This window comes from Pteropus medius, unplaced genomic scaffold (assembly GCF_902729225.1).
Source record: "Pteropus medius unplaced genomic scaffold, Ma_sr-lr_union100, whole genome shotgun sequence".
Classification (NCBI taxonomy): domain Eukaryota; kingdom Metazoa; phylum Chordata; class Mammalia; order Chiroptera; family Pteropodidae; genus Pteropus; species Pteropus medius.
The window spans coordinates 6,258,127-6,276,478 of record NW_024350397.1 but is presented as its reverse complement, the minus strand read 5'-3'; the positions used below and the strand labels follow the sequence as shown (position 1 = coordinate 6,276,478).

The following is an 18,352-nucleotide window of genomic DNA, read 5'->3' as shown; positions in this document are numbered from 1 at the left end:
ACTAGCCAAATGACCTAGCATCTTACTTATCAGTGCATTTTTATCTGTAAAATGGAGTAATTATTATTGTTGTTAATCTCTTACTGTGCCTAATTCACAAATTAAACTTTATCATAGGTATGTATGTACAGTATAGGAAAAAACAGTCCATATAGAGTTCGGTTCTATCCCCAGTTTCAGGCAACCGCTGGGGGTCTTGAAATATATATCCTGTGGATAAGGGGGAACTACAGTAACTAATAATAAAATAGAACAATTATAACAATGTACAATAATAAAAGTTATGTAAATGTGATCTCCCTCTCTCTGATAACCAATCTGATAACCAAGATGGCTGTGAAATGACTAATGGGCTGGGTATATTTCAGTGTGAAAATGCTGGACAAAGGGATGATTCACATCCCAGGTGGGACGGAAGCAGGAATATTCAAGATTTCATCATGCTACTCAGAAAGGCATGCAATTTAAAAGTTATAAGTTATTTATGGAATTTTCCATTTAATAGTTTCAGACTATTAACAGCTTCAGATGGTTGACAGCACGTAACTGAAACTGAAACCTTGGATAAGTGGGGACTATTGTAGCTCATGGGTAACTGTGAGGAATGAATTAACACATAAAAATTGTTCCTTGAGGCTAAGAAGTGTTCAATAAAAAATAGGTGTCATTATTATCATCATGATGATGGCTATTGCTATTATTATATTATAAATATTCTTGGCAAGCTTTTAGTTTTTCCTAACTTGGTAATTTAAACCTTTAATGAATAGAACCCAAGTATCTGGAATTCCAAATTACCTGTTATTTTTGTCCTTCTACCTTTTTATTTAAAGAGAAAATGACAATTTAAAAAATTACTATTTCAGGCATTTAGTTAAAACATCTCCATGGAGAGCCTGGCAACAGGTACATGTCATTTCTGTTGTTGTCTTCTCTCACTACTGGGACTAAGAAAGCTGGGAAGCAGCTTCTCCACCTGTTCGTTGCATTGCAGCATTACTAAACCTCTCTAAGTCACAGTAGCCAGATCTATAAAGTAGAAATAATAAGTGCATGTATTATTTATTATAGGGTTGTTAAGAGGATCAAACTGAGATACTCATGAACTGGACAATGCCTGACTCCTATAAATATTTCTTTAAGGTTTTACATAAAATAAAAGGATTATCTACCGATCCTACGCCTACATCAAAATTCAGTTTGCTGGCATTTCAGCAAATTAATCGTGGTGCATTAAGAATAATATAGCACAAAAGGACTCTCCTCCCTACCCTGAATGCTCTTTGTTCTTTGTTTTTCTGTTCTCTTTAATTTGTATTTATGTCTCATTTCCTTTCAAAAATAGCTGGGATATAAATGATGAAAAGATCCAAGACCGACACTGACATCAGAAGGTAGTTTCCTCTGGATTTAAGTAGATACAACAGCTCATGGCAGGGAAGTCCTCTGCTGTTCTCCCAGAACCTGAGCACTGTCATCCACACCAAGTCACTGGTTGTACATCATCGACTTTACATAAAGGAGAAGGGACAATCCTGATGTCATTTCCGTGGTGTGCAATTCAGTGTCAAATGATATCAGGGAATGGATGAGGGAATAACCCCCAATAAAGGAAACAAGTCAGCATTTCCTACACGTTGCACCCAAATGTCCTTCTCCTTTATGGTCTGAATGACAATTATTTAAGTAGCTATTTTCACTTTGAAATATAATCAAAATGATTATCTTACTATCAAAAACTTCTTCATACTTTTCGTACTGTTTATAATAAAGAATTACAGACACAGGAAGTTTTATAGACCTCCAGCAGGGATCAGCTCTGCAACCAAAGACATAAGAACATCAACAAGTGTGCTTCACAGGTACCATAAAAATGAGGTGCCTAGCAAGTCAGTAACCAGAGGCAAGGGGAGGCCCAGGGTAGTGAGAAATCCGGAACCAGTGTGCTCATGTGACAGTCCCACAAGATAGTAGTCACAGGCACCGTGAAGATCCTACTAATGTAGCGAGGAGTCACAAGAACTAAAATGTTAATCAAGCCACAATCAGAGACTGCAATATGTTGATCAGCCCTGCAGCCAGGCCACGAGGACACCTGCAAAGCAAGGAAAGATTTCTGCTGGGATTGCGAACAACCCACTTCCCCACACTGTGAAGAAAAAACAGGAAAAACAGAGTCTTTAAGTGGCACCCTACACAAAAATCATTCATTCCCTATAGCTAAAACCATAGGGAAATTATAGATCAAAGGCTAGGAACTGCCAGCAGGCCTTTCACACTACATATTCTTACCTTTTCATGCTATATACTCTTATCCTTCCTTACTGTTTGTCCATATCAAAGGAAAATGAGTAAAAACAGTCTTAAAACTATAATTCACAGAAACTAAAGATTATATATAAACCGAATTCCACAAACACTCAGAGTCCCTCTCAGTGCCTTTACTCTGTCTCTCTCACTGTCCTCTAATGTCTGTCCCTCTGAGTATCTCATAGGGTCTCTCATTCTCTTCCTCTGAGAATAGACCACTCTGTCTGTGGAGTACTACCCCTTCTCCAATAAATTTTCCTTTGACTCTAACTTTGGTGAGCGTTTGAATTCTTTCTTACACTCTGCGAAGAACCCTCTTCTAAGTGCAGGGCTTGAGCTCCCCGAGTTGGGGGAATTTGCCCTGTCCTACATCACTACGTCCCCAGGATTACTGGTCCAGAGGCATGGATGTTGATTAGGACACAGCTGGGAAACTCCTTCAGCCTAAAGCTTCCCCAAGAAAGCCAAACAAACAATATGAGAAGAATTTTGGCATGAATAGTGTCAGAAGTGCCTATAAGCCACAAAGAACTCTTAAGTTTATCCTGACTGATTTCTAAAACAGCTCCTTCCTCCTAAGAGGCTCTGAACCTATTTCCCACATTCCCAGACACCAGAGATCTCTGACAACAGGCCTGCAGGTCTCTGCTAACAGTCCTTACCGACATCTGAGGACGGAACAGTCTGAGAAATCCGAAGGCTGCCTGGAGAGCCGTGGGGTGGACAGTTACTCTTCACCCCTGGGGTTCAGGAAGTGGCACTGCCACTGAGCTGTGGGGGCCTGTGCCCAGCTAGGGAGAATATGCTGCCCTAACAGTGAGAAGCATGACAGGCCACAGGGACAGAATGTTGACTTTAAGCAATTGAACTTATAAAATATGACAAAATGGTAAAAATGTTCTCTCTGAAACTACAAAGAAACAATATTTTAGCTTTCTGCTTTTTGGGCAGGCTGTTGCCCACAAAAGACTGGTGTGTGATACTAACTCTGTTATCAGTCTGCAGTGAGACACAGAGCTGGGATGAAAAAGGAGTAGATACAGACCGGGAAAGGCACTGGTCTACACCTTTCTAATGAAGGTAAAGGAAGACGTTACTGTAATAGTTTTTCAGTAAACCAGTTTCACAAAACAAACTGTTATCAGTACCTGTTCATGATCCACAATGAAGATAAATACAGATTTCTGCATATAATATTCCACGGTCACATCCTTATTGTACATCAGTTCACAACAGACATTGCGTCACACTCATTAATTCTATACTATACAGAGCATTCAAAAGTGATGTAATCTTCTTCCCAAACAGTTCCCCTGACTATGAGTGCTCACCTCTCCAACACACACATACTCACATGTCCTCCACCGTGATATCTTTCAGGATCTGGCAGTAATCCACATTCCACACAGCCTGGTCATCCCACACCTTGGAGGCAAGCAGGATTGCTCCAAGAACAATTCGCTTCCAGTTAGCTGGACAGATGTCTATTTCTGCATATGTTAGAAGTCTTTCAAGGTATACCTGGAAACATATGAAAATGCCAGAGTTAAATAACTTGAGTTGTTTTCTCTCACATATTAGCATACATGAAGAAATGATAAATTTGCTAACTCCATTTCACCAGCCTTTAAGTAGAGATTTATTACCTGATCGTATTTTTTATTTTTAAAAAGTCGAAGGGCTCAAATAGTCTGAATTACAATGAGCACACTCCATAACTGGACCATGCAGATGTAGCCAGATCTTAAAAGACTCTAAGGCAGGAAGAAATTTCAGGAGCTACAGGTTAATTTCTTACTCTATCAGCTATGATACTGATACAAATTCAATAACCAACGAATGTTCCAACAAGCAGAACAAAGAATGCGAAAGATATAAACCTATTTTTTTCTATCTGTAGTTTTTTATTAAAATTTTTATTCTTGAGGTATCTGCAGATTTACATGCAGTATTGATAAACCTATTTTTTATTACTGATAAAATATACATGATATCAAACTTACCATTTAACCATTTTTAAGAGTACTGTTCTGTGGCATTAAGTACATTCACATTGTTATGAAATCATCACTGTCCATCTCTATTCACAGAACTTTTTCATCATCCCAAACTGAAACTTTTTATCTAGTAAACAACAATGACCATCCCTCTCTCCCCTCTCAGTGCCTGGTAACCATCATTCTACCTTGTGTCTATGACAATTTGACTATTCTAGGTACCTTACAGAGGTGGGATCATACAGTATTTGCCCTTTCATTTCTGGCTTATTTCGGTTAGCATAATGTCGTAAAGGTTCATCCAGTTTGTAGCATATGTTAGAATTTCCTTCCTTTTTAAGGCTGAAAAATAATCCATTGAATGTATAGACCACATTTTGTTTATCCAGTTATCTACCCATGGACATTTCAGTTGTCTCCGCCTTTTGGCTACTGTGAATAAAGCTGCTGTGAACACTGGTGTACAAATACCTGTTCGGGTCCCTGCTTTCGGTTCTTTTGGGTATGTATCCAGGTATAATTGTTGGAATATATATGGTAAAATGGGAAGAGGCATCAAAAGATTACGAAGCAGTCCTAACAGAGAGGACCAGCATTTGAACTGGGGACCTGACAGTGGAGACGGGTGGTCATATTCCAGAGACTCCAACAGCCACAGAAGGTGGGCTGCTGTAGGAGATCGCAGACTTCCACCTCATGCAGCTAGATGGGTAACACCCTCTGAGACAGGGAACACCAAAGGAAGAGGTTGGTGAAAGACAACTGAGTTTGGCTTTGACATTTCTATCTGAGAAATCCCAGAAGATGCCACATAGGCAGTGCACACACAGGTCTGGAGCACAAAGGAAATAGCACTGAGATAGAAACTTGAGATCCTGTGACACACAAAAAGAATTAAGCCATTGGCAAGGATCCGATGACCTGGGTAGGGGGTAGAGAGAAACAAAAGAAGGGACCAGGTCTAAGCCTTGAGAGCCTCTCCTGTTTCAACATTTGGTGAGAGGATAAAAGGGCAGCAAAGGAGAAAGAGGAAGAAAATCTGGTGTGTTCTGTTCTTAAGTCTTGCAGTAGTTTGGAGAAGAATCGACAAGGCCAAGTTGGGTGTTTCTGAGTGCCTGAATTAGGCTTATGACATTATACAGGGCATATGAAAAGGAAATTGAAGTGGTCTCTTTCACAGTAAAAAATAAAATTAAAAGAGCAGGGCCACTTCAGGCAGTGAAGGTGTGGGTGGAGAAGGCAGCAGGGGTGAGGTATTTAGAAGGAAAAGTGGGGAGGTCTACATAGCTCATATGTATAAAGGAATAGAGTCTTAGGGATTTGGGTAAAGATTTGGGGGTAAGAGGGACAGGCAGAGGAAGAGAAAGGGGAGGAAGGGAGGGAGGGAAGGAGAAATAATCCTAATGGAAGCAAAACTCTGAACAGATTGAGTAGACCATCAGCTAGCAGGTCCTCCATGGAGCCTCCCCTAATTTCTCTGATCTCTAAACCACAGGCAGAAGAGTCATGTGCTCCCTCCAAAGTGGCAGAAGCAACCTACTGTCTGTAGAACAGGAGCAATGGTGAACACCCAGGAAAATCTGGAGAGGGGGCTCAGAACCCTGTCTGTCTCTTCCACTGATACAGCAGCTTTGCCAAGATGGGGGCTGGCACTCAACTGTTTGCTGAATGAATAAATAGATGAATAATGGTTCTTTTACTCAGAAGGCTTACTGTTCTGTTTCCAGTGCTTTATTAAGGAAAAAGCAATTGTTTAAATCTTAAAAACCTAGATTCTTAGGGCTAATCTCACATACCAGGCATTCCCCAGAATGGATCAGAAGAACTATGCTAAAAGATAAAGTTAAAATCACAAGAAGAAATTACTAACATATTTCAAATCTCAAAGATAAAAAGCCAATACACTGTGACAAGAGTTTACTGAAAATTAATGAAACAGGAAACCATTATAGGGCAAGTCCACCTTGACTTCCCGCAACCTTAGTCTGAGTGACCCTCCCACTTTCCCCCTTGCTGCGTTTGTCTGTGTAGTGTAGCTGCCTTCTTAATCATTTCTCCCCTAGTAAATCACATGTTCCCAGAGGACAAAGACCACATCTCACTCATGCCCACTGTGAGCTCAGCGTCTAGCAAGATGCCAGAGCAGAACGTGGCCCGAGTGCTTGCTTAATGGACACATCATCCTGCAGAACAAGTCAGAAACATTTACATAGAACCTCTGACTCTGGACTACAGATGCAGGGAAGCAGATTTCCTGCGAGATTTATCTAATAAAATGGCCACAAATAATGGCATTCGGGAAAGGGAACTGCATTTACAAAGGTAGAGTGGAGTTATAGGTGACACTGACTCTTTGGTTTGTGAGACAATTGCAATGGTGTACAGTGAGGTTCAGACGAGAAAGCTCCAGGAGGAAGAGTTCACTCTGCTGTGCCAAGCACGGGAAGTCAAAAAGACCTTCAACTACACCCCAGGAGGTCATGCGGCAGGGCACTCTACCTGCACTGTATGGACCTGAGAGCTTCTAAATCTCTCACTGAACAGCAATAGCACTGGGTTGTGACAACCGTTGGTGAAAAAGTAGGTCACTGAACAAAGTTCAGTCAACTTCTCAATTTCTGGAGATTTTAGTTTTTAACAGCATTTATTATATTAAATGAGCAGAAAGAGTGAGCTGTTTTGTTTTTTTTTTTAATTTTATTTTTAGTTTCAAGTATACAGTACACTGGTTAGACATTTATATACCCCTAATTGCTCCTTCTCTCCTCTGGCTCTCCAGCTAGCCAATGTATTAATGCTACTGCATTCCCTGTGCCGTGCTCGACCATCTTATCGACTACTGATTTGTACTTCTTTAACCCTTCACCCCTTTCTCCCAGCCCTCAAACTCCCCTTCCTTCTGGCCGTCACCAGATTGTCCTCTATATTTGCGAGTTTGTTCTTTTTGTTCCTTAGATTCTGCATATAAGTGAAATCATATAGTATTTATTTCTGTCTAACTTATTTCACTCAGCATAATAACCTCTAGGTCCATCTATGTCATTGCAAATGGTAGGATTTCATTTTTTTAATGGTTGAGTAATATTCTACTGTATATATGAATCATAACTTCTTTATCCAATCTCCTATTGATGGGCACATAGGTTGCTTCCATATCTTGGCTATTGTAACTTGTGCTGCCATGAATATTGGCGTGCATAGATCTTTAAGAATTACTGTTTTATTTTCTTTAGATAAATATCCAGAAGTGCAATTGCTGGGTCAAAAGATAGACCGATTTTTAATTTTTTTAGAACTTCCAGACTGTTTTCCATAGTGATTGTACCAATTTGCAATCCCACCAATAGTGTATGAGGGTTCCCTTTTCTCCATATCTTCGCCAACACTTGTTCTTTGATTTATTGAGGATAGCCATTCTGACAGGTGTGAAGTGGTATTTCATTGTGGTTTTAATTTGCATTTCTTTAATAATTAGTGACCTTGAGCATCTTTTCATATGTCTACTGGTCATCTGTAGTCCCTCTTTGGAGAAATATTTGTTCAGGTCTTCTGCCCATTTTTAAAATAAGATTGTTTGTTTTATTGTTGTTGAGTTGTATGAGTTCTTTATATGTTTTGGATATTAACCTCTTATCAGATGCATATAAGTGAATATCTTCTCCTATTCGGATGTCTTTTCGTTTTTTTGACGGTTTCCTTTGCTGTGCAAAACCTTTTAGTTTGATGTAGTCCCATTTGTTTATTTTTTCTTTTGTTTCCCTTGCCCAAGGAGATATATCTGAAAATAAATTGCTAGTAGCAATATCAGAGATTACTGTCTATGTTTTCTTCTAGAAGTTTTATGGTTTTAGGTCTTACATTTAAGTTTTTAATCCATTTGAGTCTATTCTTGTATGCTGCGTAAGAAGGTGGTCCAGTTTCTTTTTTTTTGCATGTATCTGTCCAGTGTTCCCAATATCATTTATTGCAGAAACTGTCTTCACCACATTGTATATTCTTGTCTACTTTGTCATATATTAAGTGAGCATACAGGTGTGCATTTATTTCTGGGCTCTCTATTCCATTCCATTGATCAATGTATCTGTTTTTATGCCAGTACCATGATATTTTAATGACTATAGCCTTGTAGTATAGTTTGATATCAGGCAATGTGATACCTCCATCTTTGTTCTCCTTTCTCAAGATTGCCATGGCTATTTGGTGTCTTTTATGATTCCATATAAATTTTAGATTTATCTGTTCTAGCTCTCTGAAAATGCCATTGGTATTCTGATACAAATTGCATTAAATCTACAGATTGCTTTGCGTAGTATGGGCATTTTAAGGATGTTGATTCTTCCTACCCATGAGCATGGTATACGCTTCCATTTATTTGTATCTTCTTCAATTTTTTTTCTCAATGATTTATAATTTTCTGAGAACAGGTCTCTTACCTCCTTGGTTAATTTTATTGCCAGGTATTTTACTGTTTTCGATACAATTATAAATGAGATTGTTTTCTTAATTTCCATTTCCAAAAGTTCATCAATGGTATATAAGAATGCCACTGACTTCTGAATATTAATTTTGTATCCTGCTGCTTTACTGAATTCATTGATCAGTTCTAACAGTTTTTTGATGGAATCTTTAGGGTTCTCTATATATAGTATTATGACATCTTCAAATAACAAGAATTTTACTTCTTCCATTCCAATTTGGATATCCTTTATTTCTCCTTCTTGTCTTTCTGCCATGGCTAAGACTTCCAATACAATGTTGACCAGGAGTGGTGAAAGTGGGCTTCCTTGCCTTGTTCCTGATCTTACGGAAAATGCTTCTAGCCTTTCCCCATTGAGTATGATGGCTAATGTTTTTGATCATGATTTTTAATTGTGTGAAATCATAATTCTTCAGGCAAAGATCCAAGCCAGGCCAAGTGGAATTTCAGCTGGACACTGTACTTGGGACCCCAGACTGAATATTTTACAAAGGCTAATAATGATTAACTCTTCTCATTCTCCACCAAGGAGAGAGTCAGAAAATGTATAATAAAAATGTACTAAGAGCAGAAATTGAGGCTGGAATTAACTAAGCCTCCAGATTTTTAAAGAAATAGAAAAAGGAGGTTTTGAAGCAATCTTCACCCAGATCCCTAAGAATTTATTCCTTTATATATACGAGCTATGCGGATCTCTCCAAGAGCCCCACTGAAACAGATTCTCACTAGCTTGGTGCAAAAAGGTGGCTACTCAATTTTCTTTTTCCTTACTTTACGCTTTAGTTGATAGATATTAATAACTATGCTAGATGATGTTTGGAAAAAAAAAAAAACAAGCATCCACCATGTCTGATAGCCCATTAAGGCTAACTAAAGAAATTAGGTATTATAACACACTCCATTACCAAGGAAAGGCAGTTGTTATGTTGAAAGATAAGGCATTCATAACAAGCTCCACTTAACAGCATTAATAAAGCAGAATCTGCCAGTAAAGCTATGGGTCAGCTGCAATTTCTTTAGTAAACTCCCACCTGAGTATTTTAATTCTCTGCCAAGTGAAATAACATATGATTGATTCTTCTAAACAATATCCCTAGATCACTGTAACAGGACACACCTGCTCAATTAAATTTTCAGATTTAGGTTCATAAGAAGGACCATCCTAAGGAGTCTCTATAAAATACAAGCTAGTGAGCAATTACAGAGTTACACAGCGCGTCTAGTTGACTGCACATAACAAAACTGTTCAAAGGCATGGGGGAGGAGTAAAATGCAAACTAATGGAATTAAGGATGTATGTAACCAAAATCCCAATGATGCTGAAATTATTCCAATCTGATTTTAAAGAGTAACACTAGGTCATTAATCTTAGATTCTCTATCACACAGTTTAGCCAACTGGTGATTTCACCACTGATTCTTACTTCCTAGCAACTGGTGGAGAACACGAAAGAGATATTTAGACTTACCACTAAATAGATGCTATTTGAATAACAGCTCTGAGAGCTCCTTAGAAACTATTAAAGTGACCCAAAAGGGGTCAGATCGATAGATTCTACAGGTCACACTTCATCATCAGAGTACCAGGTTCTGCAATCTTTTAGGCTGCAATCCAGGGGCTGAGTGGCAGCAATAACTGGACCTTGCCAAAGCCACTCAAGCTGGGACTCAACACAGCTGGCCATGATTGGTATTCCTGATCTGATTGGGCTGCACGAGTCACTTCTTTCTAAAGAGTGTAGCACAGAAAGTGGAAAAAAAGAGTAACTTTACAATGGATAAACCTGACAAACACAACTTCGGCCAGGTGATCAAGGTTACTGTCAATAGTGATAAATCATATTGACAGTATGTACCTTTGATAAGATATAATGAAAATGGAACTTTACCTCTGTAGTTTCCTTCTCTAAGACGCACAATCCTAGTCTAATTGTGAGAAAAACAGCAGACAAATCCTAACTGAGGGACAGTCTACAAAATTTATGACCAGTAGTCCTCAAAACTGTCTAGATCATCAAAACCAAGGAAAGTCTGGGAAACTTTCACAGCCAAGAGGAGCCTAAGGAGATGATAACTAAATATAATGTGGTATCCTGGATGGGATCCTGAAAAATAAATGGGACAACGGGTAAAAACTAAGGAAATCTGAATAAATTACGAACTTTAGTTAATAATAATGTATCATTATCAGTTCATTAATTGTAACAACTATATCAAAGGAATATAAGATGTTAATAACAACACTATAGATGTTATATCATATAACATTATATTATAGATGTTAATAATAAACTGGGTGTGAGGTATATGGGAACTGTAATATCTTCACAATTTTTCTGCAAATCTAAAATAAAATGTATGGTGATGGAAGGAGACTAGATTTTGAGTGGTGAACATATAATGGCGTATACAGATGTTGTATTCTAAAGTCGTACACCGGAAATTTATGTAATGTTATTAACCAATATTATCCCAATAAATTTAATTTTTAAAAAGTTTATTTAAAAAAATTTATGAAAATGAAAACTGCTTAAACTTATGCAATGCAGCTAAAGCTTAGAGGGAAATTTATTACTATTAATTCCTGTATTAAAAAAAGGAGGCTCTCGAATCAATTACCTAACCTTCTACCTTAAACAACTAGAAGAAAATGAAGAGCAAACTAAATCCAAAGCAAGCAGAAGAAAGGAATTAACACAGTAGAGTGGAAATAAATAAAGAAAACAGAAAAGCAGAGAAAATCAATAAACCAAAAGCTGGTCTGTAGAAAGACCAATAAAATTGACATTTATCTAGACCAATCAAGAAAAAAGAGATTAGACTCAAATCAGTAGACTCAGAAACAAAAGAGGGCATTACAAAAGACTTTACAGAAATACAAAGAATTATAAAGGAATATTATGAATACCTATATGCCAAAAAGTTATATGAAATGGACAATTCCTCAAAACATACAAAATGACACAAGAACAACTTGATAATTGGAAAAGACCTATAAAAAGCAAAGAGACTGTCTTGGTATTGTAAAAACTTCCAATAAAGAAAAATCCTGGCCAAGATGGCTTCAGGGGTTAAACAAGATCTAACACCAATCCTTCTCAAACTCTTCAGAAAAAAAAAGTGGAAGAAACACTTTCCAATTCATTCTATGAGGCCAGCATTACGCTGATTCCAAAATCAAAGATATCAAAAGAAAACCAAAGAACAATATCCTTTTACAAATATAGGTGTAAAAATCCTTAACAAAATACTGTCAAACAAAGTCCCACAACATATAAAAATAATTATATACCATGACTAAGTGGGATAATTTATCCTGGGAATGCAAGGTTGATTTAACATATCAGTAGAATAAAGGACAAAAACCTAAGATCAATCACAATAGATGCAGAAAAAGGATCTGACAGAATCTAATATTCTTTCGAGATAAAAAAAATACCCCACAAATTAAGAACAGAGGGAATGCCCTCAATTTGACAAAGGGCATCTATGAAAAACCCACAGCTAACACCATATTAAATGGAGAAAGATTGAAAGCTTTTCCCCTAAGATCAAGAACAAGACAAAGCACTCTCACCACTTATATTTAACACCATGCTTAGAGGTTCTAGCTAAGGCAATTAGGCCAGGAAAAGAAATAAAAAGGCATCCAGATAGAAAAGGAAGAAGTAAAACTATCTATTTGCAGATAACATGATCTTATATATATAAAATTCTAAGTTATCTAGCAAAGAACGACTACACTATTAGAACTAAAATGGGTTGAGCAATATGGAAGGATACAAGATCAATCTGACAAAAAACAATTTGTATTCCTATACAGTAGTAATGAAAAATCTGAAAATAAAATTAAGAAAACAATTCCACTTACAACAGCACTAAATAGAATTAAATATTTTGAAATAAATTTAACAAAAAAAGTGTAAGGCTTGTACAAAGAAAACTATAAAAACTGTTGAAAGAAATTGAAAAATAAATAAATGGAAAGACATCCATGTTCGCGGATGGAAGACTTAGTATTGTTATGACTATAATACTCCCCAAATTGATCTACAGATTCAGTGCAACCGCTATCATCAAAATCCCAGCTGATTTTGTTTCTTTGTTTTGCAGAAACTGACAAGCTGATTTTAAAATTCACAGAAAAATGCAAAGGTCACAGAGTAGCCAAATAATCTTGAAAGAAAAGAACAAAGTTGAAAGAATCGTACTTTCTGATTTCAACTACAAAGCTATGGTAGTTAAGACTGTGGTATTGACATAGTGATATATATAGATGAACAGAACAAAACTGGAAGTGCAGAAATAAACTTTCACATTTATGGTCCATTAATTTTTGACAAAGGTGACAAGACAATTCAAAGAAGAAAAGACAGTCTCTTCAAGAAATGGTGCTAGAACAACCATATATCCACATGCAAAAGTATGAATTTGGACCCCTATCTCATAAAAATAGCTCACGACAGTACACCTAAATGTAAGAGCTAAAATTACTTAACTCCTGAAGAAAATGTAGTAGTAAATCACATGACTGTAGGTTATGCAATGGTTTCTTAGATACAACACTAAAGCACAAGTGACAAAATAATATATAAACTGGGCTTCATAAAAATGAAAAGCTATGTTGCAAATTTCACTATTAAGAAAGTGAAATGACACACAGAGAATAGAAGAAAATACTTGTGAGTCGTATGTGACAAGGGACTTATATCCAGAACACATAACTCATAGAGAATTCAATAATAAAAAGAACTCAATCTAAAAATAGGCAAAGAATCGGAACAGACGTTTCTTCAAAGAAAATATACAAATGCCAAATAAACACATGAAAAGATGCTCGACATCATTAATCATTAGAGTAATGCAAGTCAAAACTACAATGAGATATCACAATGAGTTATCACTTTACACTCACTAGAATGGCTAAAATCAGAAAGACAGTAACAACTATTGACAAGGATATGATATGGAGAAAGTGGAGCCCTCAAAACAATGGCAGTGGGAATGTAAAATGGTGCAGCCACACTGGAAAACAGTCAGGCTGTTCCTCAAAAAGTTAAAACGAAGAGCTACCATCTGACCCAGCAATTCCACTCCTAGATATATATGCCAAGAGAAATGAAAACACATGCACACTCAAAAATGTGTACACAAAAGTTCACAGCAGCATTATTTGTAATAGCTAAAAAGTAGAAACAACTCAAATGTTCATCAAACAATAAACAAAATGTAGTATATCCATACAATGAACTATTACTTGGCAATAAAAAAGAATGAAATGCTATACATGTTACAATGCGGATGAACTTGGAAAACATTATGGTCAGTGAAAGGAATATAGTCACAAAAGACCACATATTATATGAATCCGTTTATATGAAATGTCTAGAACAGGCAAATCCATAGAGAAAAATCAGATTAGTGGTTACCTGAGCCTGGAGTGGGAGTTGGGAATGAAGAGTGACTGCTAAAAAGTAAGGAGCTCCTTTATGGGGTGATGAAAATATTCTGAAATTAAGTTGTGGTGATGGTTGCACCATATACTAAAAAGCACTGAAATGTTCATGCTAAGTGGGTAGACTTTACGGTATGTGAACTATATCTCAATAAAGTTATAAAAAATAAAAAAATTAATAAAAAGGTAACACATCTACTCTTGTCTGGTAAGTTCTCACTTTGCCACCACCACTTCTTCTCGATTCCCCTTTACTTTATGCCTGACTCTTCTTCATCAGTTACTAAATTCTTTTCTCCCTCCCACCATCCATCACCGCAGCTCTCCAGATAGAATCAACCTTGTCAGCAACACTCAATCAGGGGCCTGGCTGAGTGATGCCCCTACAGCTAAAGACTTTGCCACCCTCCCTTCAGAAAGTTCGTCTTAATAATGTAAGCAGTGAAACAGCAGAATATGAGTTTAAAGTTATAAAACTACTACTGGAGAAGAGGAAGACTATGGCAAGTAGCTACTGTATGCTCCCTGTGTTTCAGACAAAGTATGAGGTATATCAATATCGTTTTTATTTACTTCAGCCAGTAGGTAGTAATTACTATGCTTACTTTGTCATTTAATAAATATTTATTGAGCATTAATTATGTACTGGGATGTGTTCTAGATGCTGGTCATATTGCAGTAAAGAAATAAAAGACAAGAAGATAGAAAACCATTAATTGTAGAGCTTATATTACAGACAAAATAAAATAAATGAGTAAAACAATGTTAATTGATGATAAGTGCTATGGAGAAAAACAAAGCAGGAAATGATGAGAGGGAATGAAGAGGGAGGTTACAATCCAAAATATGACGGCCCCACTGACATTTCCTCTGAGCAAACACTTGGAGGAGGGCAGGGAAAGAGGATTCCAGGCAGAGGTGTCGAGTGCCAAAGTCCTGAGGCAGCTCTGTGTCTGTGGCCCAGAGTAGTTTGAGCACAGTGATGACCAGAGTGAGAGGTGATGACAACTGAGTTGAGCAGAAAAGGAGGCTTGATCCTGCTGGGGCCCAATGGGTCACATAAGGGCTTTCCTTTTTCTTTGTGTCTTTCTCTGAGGAAGATGGGGAACTACTGGAGGTTTTGAGCAGAAGAGCCTACAGAGTGAGAAAAATAGTGGCTCAGGGCAAAGTCCCAGGCCCCCTTCTCCTGTTACCTCTGAGTCACAAGTGATTATTCTAAGAGTGGATGTCTCACCCCAAAGGAACTGAGCGCGTCACTGATGGAGCCAATCAAAATTCATCCCCTCTGCAAAATCTGAACTAAACACACGAGACTGAATTAGCCGGTGTTGGGCCTTAAATGAAAAAGTGATGTAGAGTCAGGGTTGAGATAGCTACTTCCCTGGCATGTTTGACCAGAAGCTCCCCCTGAAGGACAAGGGAGATACGCGACTCTGGACCTTCCAATAAATCTCCAGCTTTGGGCTCTTTGTGTGGGTTTCTCATTCTTATAATAATCAAAACTGGCTTAGACAGGTAGTGCACTATATATTTTGTCATTTGAGTACCAAATGGGACTAAATCAGGTGCCTGTTTATGGCTCCAAGGATAACCCAGCTCAAGTAACTCTTGAAACAATGGGCCAGATGGATGGGCAATTAAATGCTATGGCCTTCCACCCAACTCCATCCAGCTTCCCACAGCTGGTGCTGGGAACGTGACAAAGCGCTCTCATGTGAAAACTTAGAACTCAGCACAGTACAATTCAATTACCCTCACTTTTAATTTCCTCATGTATCAGTTATCAATAGGAAAGCTTCAGCATATCCTGCAAAGCTCAAGAAATATAATTAGTGAAATAAAGTTATTGTTACTCTTTTAAAATGAACTTAATTGGGCTGTGAAATACATGCTTTGGGTTAACTAGGTCCTGGCTGTCTGAAGGTCTTGTATGTTCTCTTACACAGGCTGGCTGCAGTCTTATTCCCTTGTGGGCAGCAGAGCCAGAGATAACTGCTGTCCTTCCCACTCCCCTCCCCCACAGACTCCCCCAGGGCAGCATGCCAAGATGCCAAGAGAACGCACAGGAATAAAGCAGAGATTAATACATCTCTGTCAACTCTAGACAGGACCTGTTCTGAATGGCTGCTTCTAACTCCAGGAGAGGCAAGAAAAAGGGAGTTATCATACATAATCTCGCTCAGAGGATGCATTTTGTCTGCCTTCTCTTTACATGCAGGGGTCCCCAACCCCAGGCCGCAGACCAGTATCAGTCTGTGGCCCATTAGGAACCAGGCTGCACAGCAGGAGGTAAGTGATGGGCCAGTGAGCAAAGTTTCACCTGTATCTGCAGCCACTTCCCAGTGCTAGCATCACCACCTCAGATCGACCCCAGATCATCAGGCATTAGATTCTCATAGGAGCACTGGTCCCTGGTGCCAAAAAGGTTGGGGACTGCTGTTATAGGTGTGCAAGCTGACCCTCAGCCACCGCAAGCAGCAGCTGTCAGAGAATCAGTCTGCAATGCTGAGACTGATTCATTCATGGGACCCCACAGCTGCTCATCTTTAGGTTGGAACCAACAAGATTCTGATACAAGCTAATCTGATAGACCACAAGTTTATCTAATGTGACAGGTGAACATTTTGATATAGGGAAGAGGCATGAGAACTAGATGTTAAACTAAGCTGTATCAGAGCCCACAATGTGCTGTCAGACCACAGGAACCTACAGAACAAAGAAAGATTTTTGCTAGGTTTACTAACAAACTATTTACCCATACTATGAAGGGAAAACAGAGTCTTTAAGTCATACTCTACACAACATAAAGCCAGTCATTCATTCCCTGCAGCCAAATGGTAGGGAACCTATAGAACAAAGACTGGGGGTTACTAGCATGCTTTTAACATTGCATGCCCATGTCTTTCATGCTACACACCCGTACTATCGAAGGAAAACAAGTAAACAAAGTCTTCAAACTGTAATTCATAGGAACTAAGAAAGACATATACACTGAATTCCCCAAACACTCAGGGCCCCTCTCAGTCCCTCTCATTCTCTGCCTCTGAGAGGGGACCACGCAGTCTGCAGAGTGTTATTATTTCTCTAATAAACATTCCTCTGACTCTAACTCTGGCATGCACTTGAATTTTTTCCTGGGTGCAGTCAGGATCCTCACCAACTCTCGGTACAGGACTTGAATCCCCACTTGGGTGGATTTGCCCTGTCCTGCAGTAATTTCAGTAGTGACAATGACTGACAAATATGCATTAGTCCTATAGGACTCCAAAGACATGAGTTACTGATTCGCCCCGTCACCCTTGGAGACAGGGGCATGCACTTCAGATGACCTCTTAACATCTCTGCAGAAACGTGGGAAGCTGCAGGGATTAAAACCTTATCTCCTCTCTAACAAATCTAGGCAATGTGGCACTACCAGGTCACAGTCCAGTCATAATTTTCTTTTTTCTGTAGAAATTAAAGGTAAAAAAATCCCCATCACAATCCATCTGCCGTAGCTTCAAAAGAAATCTTTCTTCATGGCATGAATTTTAGTACTAATTTCATCCATGTTTTCATCTGATTTTCTTACCCTTCTTTTCTCTTCATTGCAATTTCCCTACATAAAAATTTCAACCCTTTTGCGTTGAAACTGAAATCCTTTGTGAGGAACAAACCTGAGCAATAAATATACTTCTCAATTGCAATGTAAGAACCTATAATCATCCCAATTGACTGGTGATTTACTTGCTGAATGTCTGTTTTAGCCATTAGGGAGAGGTTCAACAAGAAAAGGAATGAACAAACAAATGGATGAATCAATGAATGAATAAACAAATAGGTTCACTGTTGCATTAGCTGGGGAACAGAGCTCTTAGTGTGGCAAAGATACAAAGGGTTCCCCTCAGGTGGTCCGTACACTTTCTATTAGACATTAATATAACCTCTTCTCAGAAGCTCCATGAAATGGCTTTCTGATCCCCTACAGGACAGCTCATTCAGAGGCAAAGTGAACTTCTTATGAGTTGCACATCATGTAAAATTTCAGTCAAATCTACAGCTCAAATGACATTTGACCTAAACAGTTCCTAAAGTTTTAAGAATCTAAGTAAGGTTACAGATTTTTATCTATTAC

General features: G+C 38.3%; 1 protein-coding gene across 2 annotated transcripts in view; it reads right to left on the bottom strand.

Moving 5' to 3' along the window:
• Nucleotides 1-18,352, bottom strand: part of CCNY (cyclin Y) — a 202,604-nt gene that overhangs the window by 13,098 nt on the left and 171,154 nt on the right. For both annotated transcript variants that reach the window (XM_039839808.1, XM_039839809.1), the window contains one exon: nt 3,665-3,831. In XM_039839808.1, the coding sequence (XP_039695742.1) occupies nt 3,665-3,831 (167 nt within the window). The remainder of the gene's footprint in view (nt 1-3,664; nt 3,832-18,352) is intronic.